This window comes from Convolutriloba macropyga, chromosome 6 (genome assembly GCF_964194025.1).
Source record: "Convolutriloba macropyga chromosome 6, txConMacr16.3, whole genome shotgun sequence".
Classification (NCBI taxonomy): domain Eukaryota; kingdom Metazoa; phylum Xenacoelomorpha; order Acoela; family Convolutidae; genus Convolutriloba; species Convolutriloba macropyga.
The window spans coordinates 12,742,741-12,759,774 of record NC_134473.1 but is presented as its reverse complement, the minus strand read 5'-3'; the positions used below and the strand labels follow the sequence as shown (position 1 = coordinate 12,759,774).

The following is a 17,034-nucleotide window of genomic DNA, read 5'->3' as shown; positions in this document are numbered from 1 at the left end:
GAGTGAAACTTCGGCTTGTCTTTCGTTTTGTTTCAGTAGCGCAGTTAAAAATGAAAGAAGGACCAGTATATCTTATAAAAATTTTGAATGCAGGTTTCAAGATTTGCGATTTTTTTTTAAAAAAAACAAAAAAAATGACGAATGTGAACTCTTCCCCATGACATTTCCCTTCTCTATAACATATATCTATTTCCCCAACATACACTCGCACGCAATCACACCGCATCTCCTGCAAAATCTTTAGAAGTTGTGCTACCCATATGGATATAGTTCCTCCTGTTTGCGCAACCCTGCAACCCAAGTTCAAATCCCTTTTGCCCGACACCGATGGCTCTGAACAGATTATTAATCAGCTACACACTTATTATAGGTTCATTTTATCATTTAATAATACCAGAGTGAGGAGTCAACGCTAAAAATTGCTAACAATGTAAGATTTGCGATGAATGAGGCGAAAGAAGTAAATTTCAGTTGTTTGCTCACAAAGATAGGTGTAAGTATTGCATCGTCTGCGCTCACCTGCCGCATTTCTCATTGCTACAAAAATCCGCTCATTTTTGGTCTTATTTTAATTTCAAATAAACAAAATTATCACTTGACCAGAAAACTGAGCTAATATTGTAACGTAGAATTAAAATTTCAAATATGATGAATTATATTTACTGAAAATATTCAAAAAGTTAAGGAATGGCTAGCATCTTGCACAATCTGCTAATTTGGAGCTATTAAGTACTAGTTATTTAATTACTACATTTTTGGAATTCATGGTGAAGTATATTTAAAAAATATAAGCACACTACTACTTCAGGAGCAAAAGTAAATTAGAAACTTTATTTACAATAGGAAAAACAGGTGTGAAAATTGAAGCTGAATTTGCATTTAATCCAATGCCAATCACTAAATGTTTCCTTTTTTCCGTGGGAAAACTTTTGGGTTCCGTAGATATGAGTATGAGGAAACTAACTCATTTTTGCACTCGCAACTGGCGGTCCGTACAGTCCAACAAGATGCAGCAGCAAGGGATGAAAAATTGTTGTGAACCCTCACAAATGGTCAAAATATCAAAAAGAGACGGGTACATTAACACCGATTGTAGAAAACTTTTTCAATGAAAGGTTTTTAAAAAAAAACGAAAACCGAACCCCTGTTCTGTTTTACAACTAATAGAATATTTCCAGTTTATGTTAAATGCTGAGCAAAAACGGCAACACCGCAAGAAAAAAACTAATAGGGTTTTTGTCAATTTTGGCCAGGAAAATATGACAGCACCGACATAAAGTTCTCAACTAGGGTTCTACAAAAGGGAAAAGGAAACACTTTTCATATTTTGTTCATTGCCGGTTACTACAGTGAGGTTATTTCAACTTTATTAGTGGGAGCCGGCGGTTCAGAGGATGTTGTGAGCAGTTTGAGCTCGTCGGCTAGTATCCTTGTGATGTGTATGGCCTCCTTGGCCTCTTCAGAGTTTATGTGTTCCAGTGCCAGCTGGGCTGCCTCTCTCACTGTACTGATGACGTCATTCCTCCACACCCTCACAAGGTCATTCACTTTCTCTGTACACTTAATACGACCTGATGCAAAAAGCCAAGAATTATTGTAATAACAAACAATGAAATTTTCTTGAAACTTTTTTTTGAAAAAAATAATTAGCAACATCAAATTTTCAGTCCTGGAAATGATGTCTGGACTTTGCGATCAGAATATCAGTCAGGCTAATGATAACAAAGCTGATATAGCCTAGCTGAGATCAGACATGAAACCAAGCTATGATCCAAATTTTCAGACATAGTTGAGCTATGATCAGATCTTCCCAGACAAAAAAGATCTCTGGCCGGACTTGATGTGAAAACTGGGTAGTTTTTGCACTTGAAACTATCATCAGTAACGATATTTTGAGAAGCAATTTTTGGAAATGCATATCATACCGAGCGGCAAAAAATTCTGTATTGAAGTCCAATTGTTATACATGAGAAAATGAGAGACGTTAACCGATTGTGCATAAAACTCAAAATCAATAAGTTATTGATTTGCGATGGGAAATTTGAATCTTTGATTTTAATTTTAGAGGAAATACCGTTTCTGGCTGACAATTATTTTGATTTGTTATTCGTCGTGTTGTAGCAGTCCCCAATATAGTAAATACGAATAAGCGTTGGAATAAAACGTTGAATAAACATATAAACAATACGTTGGAGAAACGACTGAAGTTTTAAATATTGGACTGTAAAAATTGTCAAACTGTAATTGCTTGATAAAAAATGTCTATGGCCAGATTGTTTGTTTTCATTAACACCCGAGAAAAAAAACACTTGTAATTAACGCTCAAACGCCTTCATATCTTTGAGTTTTTGCGGGGTCATTAAAACGTTAGTGGCGGCGTACACGTTTTTAGAGTTTCATAGTGTTCTCTCTCTCTCCCTCTCTTTCTCTTTCGTTTTTGTTCTCTCTCTCTCTCTCCTCTCTCTCTCTCTCCTCTCTCTCTCTCTCTCTCTCTGTCTGTCTCTGTCTCTGTCTCTGTCTCTTTCTCTCTCACTCTCTGTGTTTGTGTGGGCGAGAGTGTGTCTCTTTCTCTCTTTCTCTCGTTTCTCAATCTCTCTCTCTCTCTCTCTCTCTCTCTCTCTCTCTATCTCTCTCTCTCTTCTCTCTCTCTCTCAATCTTCCTCTCCGCCTCTCTCTCTTTCTCTCTCTCTCGCTCTCTCTCTCTCTCTCCGTCTTTCCATCTCCATTTCCCTATCTCTCTCACTCATTCGTTTTCTCTACCTTTTGAGTTATAGCATTTGCCCTTGTATAAAATAAAAAATAAAAATTTTATTAGTCTTATTTGTAGGAAAGGTTTTTGAATTCAAATACATTACGGCAAAAACGACCGAAGAAGCCTCTTAAGTGCCAAAGATATCAGACCAGAATACTGCCGGAGTGAAAAGAATCTTGGCACATTTTGCCACGACCTGCAAAATGCTGATTTTAAAAATCGTGTTGGAAAGCCTTGATAAGTAAATTTCAAATTTCAAAAGATGAATCTGGACGTGTTCTGTTAATATCTTGTTAATATATCTAATTTCTTGAGACACAAAAAAATAGCAAATTTCATTTTATCTTGATGTTTTCTCGCCAGAAATTTTAGTATAGGCTTGCAAAGTTAAATCAAATTTTGTTTCTTTGGCCTGGTTAAAAAAATTGGTGAAATTTTATTTGTGCAAACCAATTATTCCAAACGTGTCAATTGGTTATTGGTCAACCGAAGAACATTAGAAGTTTTGATAAGTCTTGAAAACATAATAGAAAAATGTTCTTTTCAGAAGTCTATTCTATTTTAATTTAATTGAGTGCAACCAACGATTTCGGGGTTTTCAGTTGTTTTCTGAGAAAACAAATGAATGCGTCCGAGCATGAAATGAGCTAAAAAATATCGGAAATTTTCTAAAACATCTGGTAGAACAATCTGATCCTGCTTGATAACCACACAAAAGCTGTTGAAGATTCGATATCATCTCAAAAAATAAATTGGTGACAAAGGTCCAAGATTCTCGTTTTGATAAAAGTATATGGTGGCATCAAGTATTTTAATTTTCAAATGCCAATAAATTCTGTGCGTACGCATATATATGTTTGCGAGCGAACGTAGAATAACCTTTGATCAACTCCCTAAAACGGAAACCATGCCATAACGTTGCATTTAATATAATTTGTCACTGTTGTCCACGACTACTCTTAACAATGTGTCAATTAAACATAAAAAATTGCGAACTTAAAAAATTTTGAGGGCCCTGCATTACTAATTGCGGACTGAGAAGACAAGTGGCAACTAGTTTTTGTCAATACGATAATGGCACTGGAGAGAATTTTTTAAATCGCTTCATGAGTAATTAACAGAAACTAAAGAAAATTATGGTGAGGTAGTTTATGCTTTTATTACTAGTTTCTACAATTGTCTATAATTCACTGAATTTCTATTGGGCCGGTAATTACTAGTGACGCAAAATATTTTTTTTTTCAAATTTCACTTCAAGTCAAAAAATTTTAAGTTTTTGGCAACGGAAGTCATTCGCTTTCAATTCGCAATTAACTGCTACTAGTCAAAAGTAATTTTATAATCGTTTTACTGAAACAAGTTTTCTAAATTTGCAATCATGTCAGATTTTCAAAACTTTCGGGGATTCTATAATATGATTATAGGATTATGTAATCGTTTTAGTACTGAAAGAGACTGCGTGGTAAATCCAGGAATAACTTTCTCTCGAATCATTGAGAAATTTGATATATACGATCGTCGGAGTAAGTTTTGTCAATTAATATCGACCGCCCGGCGCGAGTCTTTGAGTTTTAAGATGTTTTCACTCGACGCCTAAACGTGAATCTTAGCCAGGCCCAGATAAAATGTTACCTAATGCGACGCAGGAGCTCTCTCTGACAAGTCTGTCCTTGTCTTTGAGGAGAGTTGCCAATCTGTCGGCGGCCCTCTGATCTCCCTCGTCTACAACTTTGGCCAGAGTGACTGCAGCTGTGGCTCTCACATTCGGGTCCCTGTCTCTCGTCAGATCCATCAGGGTCTCCTGAGCTGCACGGCTGTTATACTACAAACACAAACCAATAAATTAGTACACTTAACACCGCTAAAAGGCGAAAGTTGTACACTTTTGGTACTGTAAATAAGTGCATGGAGTAACTGGTTGAAATGGTGCGTGGAAAGTTTATATGCAGAAATCTATCTTGCGGAAAATATATTTTCGCGGAAATTATGCAGAAAATCTCTTATTTCGTATTTCCCGTATTTCTAATATATTTGACATGACCATTCCACCCGGCAAAGTAAGTGTGAACAAACATACAATCAGCAAAGAAGTCTGAAAAAAATATATCTTATAAAAAAGCGTTTCAAGTTTTGTGGTATTGTTCTATTTTTGACTGTTATTAGTTATTTTATTATTTGTTGATCAATTTGTTTGAGTATAAAAAAACACTCTAAAATTGGCTTAAAAAATCGTCCTGTTTAATGTCTTGTCTGCTCAAGAACCTACCAATTCTTCACAAAATTGAAACAACTTTCAATCATTCTCAGTTTCAGCAATAAGTTTGGTGTGGAAACTAAAGAAAAAATAAATTTCGATATTTGGTTGTCTTCCTTGAAATGAATAGCTGGTAGTAATTGCACGTAGATAATAGTTGGCAAGAACAGGTGGGTTTTAGTTATAATTGAACATTCTTTCAACATTTACATTAGGGTTACATATTAAACATATTACAAAAACTCTTAGAGGGAATATCACGAAGAAAGTATTTTGAATAAGAAACTGAAGAAAATCACAGTGTTGAAAATCATCTAAAATTAGCCCGAAAAAAATAATTGCACTACCTTGTTTGCTTAATGTAGCATCTTGTAAGAAGTGTGACACTGGTTTCGATTCGCCTTCGATTAATGAGAAACTGCTCAAAACTGGTATGAATAAACAATGCTGGGCTAAAAAAGCCATAAAATATCTTTGCCGGACTTTTCTGAACAACTGGAAATTTGCGTGAAATTTTATCACGCTGGATCTTTCCACAGCCCAAAAAGTCAAGCTAAATGATAAGCCGGAACTAAGTTTTGTCACTCTGCACTTTCTCTGGATCCAAAATGTTGTACTTAAATTTTGCTCGTCCAAAACTGGTAGGAGAGTCAAGAAAACGTCTGCTCATGAGTCTTTTTTGACCAAACATGACAATAAGGCTCAGAAATGTGCATTCGCACATGATGTTCCGACTCCACTCAACCAAGTTATGACTTAATTGGCCATCAAATGAGGAAGCGAAAAATGTATAAAAATAAGTTAATGTTCGAAAATAATTAGTGTATAATAATGTAGTTAATAGCGTAGTTAATAATTGTGCATTAAAAAATCACTTTAAGATTAAACAACTATACAAATAAAACAAAAACACATTAGCGGGCCGATGATAACTGCCATTAATGGGAGCAAGAGATAAGACAGACAGCCGAACCAAATAAAAACAACAAGCATTACTTCTGATCAAAAATTATTGTCTATTTCTTTTTTTAAAACTTATGAAAAAACAATTGCATCAGATAAAAACTATAATAAATCAAATTACTTGTAAGTCACCAACTGGGCATGTTTTTCCATTGATAATAATTAACAACTAAGCAGAAAACAAAAAGTGCAAAAAATACGTTTATAAATTTTAAAGGCAAATTCAAAGTCCTGAAAGCCATTAGCTGTCAATTGAAATCGTTCGATGGCTTCACTCATATCTTTATATGAAACCATTTAGATTTTTTAATATCCCGAATGTCAAATGACAACAAACAAAAAACCAAAAGAGGCATTAATCAAAAAGTCAAATCAACGGTTTCGAAGCCTGTTAAATCACAATCTATTCACCAAAAAATTGAATTAAAACAATTGCTTTTTTCCACGCCATTATTGTGATGTGCAACTTGTCAAAAAAGTTTGAAAATTCGTAGTATCAACGCTAAAAACACCATTATTTAAATAATGAAAAAGCATTTAAGATTGAATTTTAACATAAAATAAATTTATGGAGTACTTCGCTCAAAAAATTCAGATAGTACACTGGAGGTGTCAAATCTCAAAAAAATCATTACATCTTTTAAAACAGAATTTTTAAAATGTTAGACAAATCAACCCTGAAATTTCAAATAAAGAACTGATAAATATAACAACCAATTACTGCCCAGGAAGCCAATTGAACACGTTAGTGAGACAAAGTCAAAAGACTGCAAGTTAACAATAAATACAGTTAGAACTCAAATTTAACGAACAATTCTAGAACTCAAATTTAACAAACAATTTTACGCAATTGGTGTTGAAGCAAAAATAATGCTTTCCACTGAAATTAATACGTCTTCTCATTGGCACTCATTTGAACGTCAAATTGTTCTGTCAGTTATTGAGGTTTGATTTGAAATCATACTGGCTTTTAGCTAAAATAAAGAAAATAATGGAGGCAAAAATATTTTTTAAAAATATCTAAAGTGCGCAATCACAGTCCGAATTATTATTGAACTATTAAATTCCACGAATAGATCAAAACTGTTCCTGATGTTTTGCTTCTCCAATAATACCAAACGTGTTTGGTCCGAAATAGCTAATTGGAATTTGTTTGATCCGAAATAAGTAACTTCCGCAATAGCTAATTGGACAAAAAAACTTCATTATATCAAAAAAAAATCTTTTTTTGGGTACTTGTGGATTTATATTACCTAAAAAAAATTATGGATCAACTTAGAGCATGAGATAAGGGAGTTTTGTTACTAGCTCCATCAATACCAAATTATCCCTTTGATTTATTCTATTAAGTCAGAACGCTACAGAAAGAACAATCGCTGGCAAAATTCTAGAAATCATTAAAAAATCTGAAAAACAATTTGACGGTGCCATAAAAACTATGAGCTTTACTCAAAAACAATATTTAATTGCTGAATCTGGTTTAAATATAAATGAGGCCTTTTTGTTGTCGAATTCTCAAATGGAAACTTTGAAACTGTCTGTTATTGGGGCGAAAAATTGCAAAAAAATATTTAAAAATTGACAAACTCAAAATACAATTCGAATCCTTTGTTGATGGAGAAAATAACAATGGGACTATAGCATTCGTTTTCCGCTCGCATGTTAAAAACGGATTTGTTCCAAAACAGTGTGGTATAGTTTCTAAGCAAACGAAAATAATAATAAATTATGCGTTTTTTGTAAATATCAGTTTAAACTAGCGAAAGACCGCAAAAATCTTATTTTCAGAAAAACTCCTCAGGAACCGCAGATACACTTAGCTATTATCTGAGTAAATTAATATTTTTTCAGCTGTTTTTATGTCTGAACCACCGGTCCAACTTGACAAAGTTGGCCAAATAGGCATAGTTGATGCCATTTGTTTGTGAAAAGGAAAAAAATACTGAGTTTTCGATAGCCTTGTTGGAACTATAGCCACAATAGTTGGTTCAAACTGTGCACCAAGCCCCTTCTATCTTTAAGGTTAAAGTAAGTCTATCGTTAACAATTTTTTTATGTTTTTAGAAAAATTGATCAGAGTTTAAGCAAAAATTACGAGAAATATGAGCAAAACAGAGGAAGTTAGTCTAACGTTCACAAATCTTTAAACCTCCGTAACACCTGGGAAAAAGTGAAAGTCAAGAATACCTTTTTAATTTGAAATTCCGCGCTTGACAAGCGTTTTAATGATGCCACTCACAACCCTGTGTGATGAATATACCAATCGGCCAAAATTGACTCAACAAAAAAAGTGGGTCGGAACAATATGAAGTCTCTATCACTATTGGTATCTGTGTCGCGTAAAGCTTAGAATAGAATAGGTGCAATTAAGAACTTCGTCTCAAGTTTTTAACTGGACCTGTGAAAACACCATTCTCGACCTAAAGGGCCTATAATATTATTTGTGCTCAATTTTTTTTCAAAATTTTGCTCAACTGTTTCTTTCAAAATCTAATTTTGGTTTGCATTTTCCCCCCAAACACCCCCCCCCCCCCCAGTATACTCATCGGGTCTTTTAATAAGTTGATGTCTGGATTATGGCACAAAATTACGGTGGTAGACAGAGGGAGGGTTGATGTGTGACCTCTTTGAGTTTGTTGATGGCGTCTAATCTGACAGTAGATTGAAGGGAGAACACCTCACTGATTGCAGAGTATTCGGCCACATAGCTGGCCAGTCCAAACCACAGTCTCTGATCCTACACACAAACTTATCGCAAGTCGTGTAGAATCTTTAAAATTTCTGACAAATCAGAACTTGCAAGATCTTATATAAACTAGTCGGGTCAGAATAAGACCTGGTAACATCTCGTACAGACGAATAGTCAGGCAAAAAAGTCATTGAAAGGTGTCTTGTTGGAAATTATCAAATAATGAGTCGCCCGACTATGACTTTGTATTTTACCAGGTCTTATTGTGTTTATCTGATAAGTTCTTGTAAGTTCTTACAAATTCTGATAAGTATCTCATTAGATCTTGTACTACAAAAATTGGGAAAATTGAATTATCATCATATAAGAACTCATACTAATTTTATGGAAACTTTCTCGATAAAAATTCACCTAAGGAAGAATTTGAATTGAAAACTGATAGCGTGAAAACTTAAATAAGATCTTACCGAATGAAAACTCCCGAACTATATTGCGGACCCAATGAGAGCACATTTTTGATTGCATAAAATATTTGAAGTTAAATATAGGTGATATAGTTGCTGCCAAAAAGGCCCCCCACCAGACTAGTGTAGCGTGGAGCACTGAAAATCGTACTCAAAAGTAATTTCCTCTTGTGTTGTGTAACGATATGATAGTGAGCAATATGATAAGCAGCATCTTTTTAAAAAAAATTTAAATGTCGTTACATCCGAAGTAAGAACACCATTTATTGTGCATAGTTGAATTCAAAAATTTAGATGGTGAAATGAAACTTGATTCTGAAAAGTATGAGCCCAGTACCATGTGTAGACAGGTTATAAGCGTGCGATCATTTTTGATTATCATGTAATGATTACCCGGGTCGAGATGTCAGCGCCGTTTCAGCGCATCTTTTTGTGAGAAATGCGCTGAAATTATGTAGGAAATGCGCTGAAATGCGCTGAAATTTTGAGATGGCGCTGAAACTTTTAAATTTCAGCGCACCTTCGGCGCATTTCTTACATAATTTCAGTGCATTTTCATCTCATTTTTTACATAACTTTCAGCTCCTTTTCAGCGCATATCTTACAAAGTTTCAACGCATCTTCAGGCATTTCTTACATGATTTCAGCGCGTTTTCATCTCATTTCTTACATAACTTCCAGCACCTTTTCAGAGCATTTCATACAAAGTTTTAGCGCATCTTCAGTGCATTTCTTACATGATTTCAGCGCATTTTCAGCCCATTTCTTACAAAGTTTCAGCACTTTTCAGCGCATATCAGCGCATTATTATGTAAGGTTTTTGCGCTGAATTTTTTGAAAATTGAGCGCATTTCAGCGCATTTCTTACATAATTTTTGGAAATTTTCTCGACCCGGGTAATTGATACAACCATTGATTTAAGCGGTGATCTTATTTACCTCGCCTTCATCGTGATCGCCATGCTTAAAAAGGTTGACGATTGTAGCTAATAAATTTTTTGAAAAATTCATAATAATAATATAAAGCTAGAATTGTCTATGGTTGTCGTAATAACTAAAAAAGTTTAAATTTAAAAATTTCAATTTACTTTTATTGCGTTTATGAAAAGTCGTTTTTAATAGAAATTTCACAAAATGCAAATTGAAAAAAAATATATATTATTTTTCTAAGAAAACATTGAACAATGATAAATCAGAAATTCTAAAAATGTCTGGATAAAAATCCGAAATTCACCGTACCTGCTTCCCAGTTGAGCAGAACTTAATCAATTTGTCCCTGTTAATAACTGGATTGTCCAAATTTGAGGTCTCGATCAACTCCCCTTTAAGCACTTGCATGAACCAATCAGCGTCTTTGTCACCTGTGCAAAACTTGTCCAGGTGTTTCTTGAACTTCGACCTAAATTTCTCTTCAAAGAGCTCCCATGACGCCTCGCTCTTTTTCTGCCCAATACAATCATTCCAAAATAGCTCGGCTGAGACGTCAAATATGATCTCTTTCTGATCATCAGCATCTTCTTCGATAACTTGAGAGCTTCGCTGTCGTCTGAACTTATCAAGTGTGTGCCACTTTCTAGTTTTGGAGGATTTGGACCCTTTGGAATCTTTCTTCTTTTTGTCCTCCGATTCTTGGAACAGGTTCAGTTCTTTAAGTAGCCGCTTGATGTTGTCTGCAAGTTGCTCTGCTGCCTGGCGCATGCCCTAAATGATAAGTTCTAAGTGGCACTGCACTAATACTTTTACCTGGGTCAAAAAGTTATCGAATCAAGACTTAACTCGTCTCCAGTATCAAATCTGTATTCAGTTCAGCATTTAAAAATTATTCTGTCTAAAATATTGTAATAGGCGAAAGTCAAACACGAATAATTGAATGGCGACCAATAGAATAGTTTTTGAAGTCACAAAATGGTTTCATACCAGTATTCAGATATCAATAAATAGTCTTTGTTTGTTAGTCTTTGATAATTGAAACAAATTTAAGGTTTAATATCCCAGGTTTAGGTCCAGACCCAAATTGAGCTATGATCAGATTATGCAGACTGAAATGACCTCTGATCAGACTTTCCAGACCGAAGTTACCTCTGATCAGACCATCCAGACCAAAATGATCTCTGACCAGACCGAATCCAGACCACTGTCCAGACTATAGTGCCCTTATGATCAGACCGTCTTCAGACCATGGTCCAGACTCAATTTCAGACCATTGCCCAGACTTTAATCAGACTATGATCAGACTAAAGTGCGCTAAATAGTCTGATCAGAGAAATATTTTAATTATGAACAAATCTCTTAATTTTGCTATAATATATTCATTTCATAAAAACTGGTATTTGCAGTATTAAAATCATCTAAGGAAAAACCAATTCTGAAAATATTGCTAATGAAAACGACACCTAACTGTTGAGAAAAAAATTTTATTTACCATAACCCTTAGTTCATATTTCTGACTCACTGTGTGGTACGGTTGTACCATATTAAGTTCATGTTTCATTACTTAGTACTAATTTAATTTACGTTTGCCCTTGTCAGGCTAAAAGTCACATTTCACATATATTTAATTTACCGCCGACTAATAAGTCAACTTTTCAGTTTTGTTCATATCTCCCACTTTTGATTACTTATTCATTCTCTGGAATCTTTTTACTGAATTCAGTTGCATTCAATCTACTCTGTTTTGCACTAAGAGCAATCCTATCGGATTTGAGGAGGAATTCCCCCTTCAATAATTTTGTCTGCAATCGCAGCACGATTGCTAAGTAAATCTAAAAGTAGTAATCCCACAGCTTAGTAAAACTTGGATTCGCACCTCGAATCCATTCAACAAATTCTAAGTGGATTTGTGACACGAATTGTATCTCTACAGTCAGGGATATCACATGGCGCAGTCAGCAACTAAAGAACGTGCATTCCTGGGAATCGAGCCCTTTTGGGAAAAACCAACACTTGAACTTCCTTTGCGATGGGATCGATGGCAGATCATGCTGAAATTAGCTATCATGGCTAATGAAGGCATCTCAATTGATATTCTTCTTGGAGATCCGCCAGACAAAGTTACTCTACCTCCAGAGCTCATATACGAAATCGACAATGAAAACAGCACAGCTCAAAGCGAACGAGATCGACGAATCCGTAATGAGCAGATGAAGAACTCGTGGTTAAACCATTGTCAGAAAATAGAACTCGTAGGTATACTATGTGGTGCAAAACCCTGGAAATATTGTGATAACAAAGCCTTCTCCTTAACGTATCTCAGTTTGGGAATGGAGGGTCGACGAATATTTGGTTCCCAAGAACCAAATATACAGATTGATCGAGTAACAACAAAGGCCCTCTGGGAAAGTCTTGACAGAGTGTTTACTAAACAACGAAAAATCACATTTGACCGTTACACTTTTCTCACTAGAAAGCAAATGAACGGAGAGCCTGTGGAAAAGTTCTATGGTTGCCTTCGGGAATTATCTTTGAATTGCGATTTAGGAAGCCACGAGGAGTCGATCATTCGTGACGTCTTCATAGCTAATATGCAAGATGGCGAAATCCAAAGAGAATTGTTAAAAGAAACACGAACGGCTAAAAAAGCTCTTGAAATTGCTATGAACATTGAAATGGGAATAAAAAATCAACTAAAAATATTTGGGTCTCCAGCTTCGACAACTACAAAGGAAATTACAAGTCAGATGATAAATAATGTTCAGGGATCGTGGAATAGATCACGAGCGTCGACAAACCAGTTTGTCAAGCCAACAATTTGTCCAAATTCTGGCTATGGTTGGTCCCCATTTCATAGACAAAAATGTCCTGCCGTGGCAAGAACTGTAAAAACTGCGGAATCGCTAACCACTTTGCAAAAGTTATTCGAAAATCCAAAGAACCTATTAAACCCAAACCCAGAGTAAAATATGTAGACGACTCAATTTCAGAGGCGTATACAGTCGGTACGTCAGCAACAGCGGCCGAACAAGTCAACAATATAATTAAACTTTTACAGCAGCAGAGCATCGACGACGCGAACTATGACTCGGACTACGATGATTTCGATGATAATTTTGTAGCGGCGATTTCAATTCAAAATAACGTTCGTGAGGTAGAACCAGTAAATTTAGAAATTTGTGTCTGGAATACAAAAACAAAGGCATTGGTGGATTCGGGAAGCGTGTGTACTATTGTAAACAAAAGTCTAGCAGACACAGTAGTGTCCGAATGCAATGAAAGCTATTGGGTACAGTCACCAAAAATACATGATTTGAAAACTTTCTCTAATGATATAATCAAGATTGTTGGCGTGATCAATACATCAATCGAATGTAATGATTGGATAGCCACGGGCGTTGATGTAACAGTGGTGGAAGACGGTCACAGACCTATCATTGGACGAGATCTTTTTCCAAAGCTAGGTTTTTCTCTTACTCAGTTGAAACAAGTTGCAAATATTGATCAAAACCAATGTCTAATCAAGAAACAGATTGCATTTGATTTTCCAGAACTCGTCACCCGAATCGGTAAATCTTTAAAACACTCAGTAAAATCAACATTTCACAAAGAATTTACACCTACACATCAAAAAGGACGACGAGTCCCAATTAACTTACAACCACTAGTGAATTTAGAGCTTAAAAAATTACTTGACGAAAAACACATAATAAAATTAAACAGTTGTGCAGATAAAAATTTTATTTCACCTTTAGTAATTACAGTAAAAAGAGACAAAACAGTTAAACTAGCCTTAGACTCCAAAATTTTAAATAAATCTATCCATAAAAATAAATACCAAATGCCGAATATTGATAATTTAATTGACACGATTCAACAAAATTTGAACACATCCGCATCACAAGAAACAGCATATTTTTCAACCTTGGATTTGAAGTACGCATACAGTCCACTCAAATTAGACCCGAAAACAGCTCGGCATTGTAACTTCAATATCATTAGCGGTGAGAGAACTGGTACGTATCGCTTTATTACCGGTTTCTACGGATTAACTGATATGCCAGCAGCATTCCAGAAAGTAATGGACTATACTTTAGTCGGACTCCAAAATACTTATTGTTTTCTGGATGACATTATAGTGGTTAGCCGTGGTTCTAAAGAAAACCACTTAAACTTATTCTATAAATGCTTATAGAAATTAGATGAGGATAATTTACGAATAAACTTACCTAAATGTCATTTCGCAAAAACAGAAATTGAATGGCTAGGACATAAATTTAGTCAATCAGGAATTGCACCACTTGAGTCAAAAACAGCGGCAATCGCTTCTCTATCAGCACCTAAAAACCTAAAACAATTACGATCATTTTTAGGTTCCGTTCATTACTTAGGAAAATTTATTCCTAATCTATCACAATTATGCCACCCTCTGCAACCATTATTAAAAAAGATTACAAAATTTGTTTGGAATACTGAGTATGAAACTCACTTTCAAGCAATTAAAAATAAAGTCGCCAATGCAACAGAAAATACACATTATAATCCGCACTTGGAAACGCGAATCAAATGCGATGCTTCTAGAGCGGGACTAGGAGCAGCTTTAGAACAACGCGCACCTACAGGTTGGCATACAGTTGCATTTGCGTCTCGTTTCCTCAACTCAAACGAGGAACGTTATAGTGTTAATCAACTTGAACTGTTAGGGGTTGTGTGGTCTGTAAATTATTTTAAATATTATTTGATTATTTGTTTGGCAAATCATTCACAATCTTTACTGATCATCGAGCACTACTTTCAATTATGAAAGAACATCGTTCAAATAAATCTTACAACAGTAGAGTAACACGTTGGATCGATCGTCTTTTACCTTTTGATATTTAAATTGAACATATACCAGGTGCAAAAATGGGGCTGGTAGATTACATTTCCCGCCAACCAAATCAAGAAGCAAAAGTTACAAACAAATATGATGAGGAATTTGCGGTAGCAACAATTACCCGCATTCGTGACGCTATTGCTGCAATTTTTGTAAATACCACACCACAAAACTGCCAATCACAGTACTTTAACAGCGTCACTCACACACATTCCACACGTGCCTCGCATCCTCGCTTAACAAACTATTCCAATTTGCTTTCTGCCTTAAATCGTAATACAACTCAGTTGCTTCTTGAAAATTCTGCAAACGCAGCACCATTCCAAACTAGTTCAAATAATACTGTAAACTTAACTTCAATCCCGACTCATTCAGAAATTCTTACAAACGCATCACATATCCATACAATTTCCACTCACACAATGATCAACATAACATCTAACCCACAAACTCCCCCTACACACAGCCGAGTCACGTTTCAATCTACGCCGAATTCAGCAGTGAACACGATGAGATCATCTAATGAGGGTCAAAATTCGCCAAACTTGGACTTGTCGAAAGAAGAAGTTTTTGAAAATAACTTGACACAGTTATTTACAAAAGGCTTCTTGGCTGTTCTAACAAGCAAAGATGCCGTCCTTAAAGAGGTGCGTGATTGCATCCTACAGAACGACCCCCAAAGATGTAAGAAAGTGAATCCATACATGTTCTCTTATTGGAGAGATCTACATGTCCGCTCGGGTTGTGTTTGTATAGATGAACGGGTGGCAGTTCCCCATTCTATTCAGGACGCAGTTTTGGAAAGCCTTCACCTAACACACCCTGGTAGTTGGGGCATGATATCACTCGGGCAGTACGCATTCTGGCCGTATATGCACCGAGAAATTCTCAACAAGGCGGCTCAGTGCAAGCCTTGTACTGATATCGGTAAGAACCTTAAGCCCGTTGTTCCAGCGTCTAAATGTAAACCATTGCAGACATGTAAGGAGCCTAATGAAGAAATACAGATTGATTTTGGAGGACCCATTACAAAAGAAAAAGATCAAGATAATTATTTTCTTGCATGTATTGATCGTTTTTCCAAACTTCCCACTGTAGAGGTATTTGATAAAGCTAATGGACCAAATGTTCTTAAATTTTTAGATGACTACATTCACATACATGGTGTACCCCGAAATATTAGACTAGATCAAGAACGCTGTTTTATTGGTAACAAAGTAAAAACTTTCTGTAAACCACATAACATTAACATACTCACTGCCCCTGCTAATGACCATAGAGCTATAGGATTAGTTGGGCGTTTGATACAAACAATTAAAAGACGCTTAAGCTGCATGAAATTAGATAGTAGAAATCAATCATTCAAAATTAAAGAAGCAATAAAATCAATAGTCTATCAATTACGTATTTGCAAACAAAAGACCAGAACCGTAACACCTTTCCAAGCACATTTTGGAAGAAACCCAAACACGCCACTTAGTAATATAAGTACAGTCCCAAAGTCATCTAATCTTTCATATGAAGATATTCTTCACCACTATTTAGATGCTGATACCGTCCCAGTAGAAGACTACCTTGACGAAAACGGTTGGGTCACAGGTGATCGTAGTGATATCCTCATTGAAGAGGCAATGCAGAAAGCGCAAGTAGATGCGGGACGCCGCTACAATGGGGATCACAATAAGTCCATTTCCCGTTTTACTGTGCATCCTAAATTGAACAACCCCATTCCTCGGACAGAAAAGTCACTTGATCTCAAATTGGCCCGCAATGTAACGAAGCGATCAAAACGGGACCTTCGGGGATTATGGGAGACTCTATTACCGGGTAGTACAGTCGTACGAACATCTGATACTACCACAGTCATTAAAGAACCTGGCGTACCCGAACTTTGCGTACGAAATAGTGATATCGCCAAATTTGATACTCGCGCAGAACGCAACACAGACCTTTGGGAGTATGCACAACGCCGCCCTTTCCCCTATGAAAAAACCACGGAGGAAAAGATTTCGCAGCACACCAAAGAGCTCAAAACCAAATTCCGTGGAGAAATCGAAATTCGCCACCGCCCGACCCAATCAGACGCGGCCTCGGGAGTCTCGTCCGC

At 36.0% G+C, this 17,034-nt stretch overlaps 1 protein-coding gene across 4 annotated transcripts in view; it reads right to left on the bottom strand.

Annotated features, from left to right (window-relative positions):
* Window positions 1-613: 613 nt before the first annotated feature.
* The window catches only part of LOC142341484 (uncharacterized), a 29,424-nt gene continuing 13,003 nt past the window's right edge, over window positions 614-17,034 (bottom strand). For 3 of the 4 annotated variants that reach the window (XM_075392451.1, XM_075392450.1, XM_075392448.1), the window contains 5 exons: window positions 10,361-10,822; window positions 10,061-10,084; window positions 8,593-8,706; window positions 4,385-4,574; window positions 614-1,571 (listed from right to left, as the gene is read on the bottom strand). In XM_075392451.1, coding sequence (XP_075248566.1) covers window positions 1,345-1,571; window positions 4,385-4,574; window positions 8,593-8,706; window positions 10,061-10,084; window positions 10,361-10,822 — 1,017 coding nt within the window. In that variant the 3' untranslated portion in view covers window positions 614-1,344. The remainder of the gene's footprint in view (window positions 1,572-4,384; window positions 4,575-8,592; window positions 8,707-10,060; window positions 10,085-10,360; window positions 10,823-17,034) is intronic. The other variant, XM_075392452.1, reaches the window with a different exon arrangement.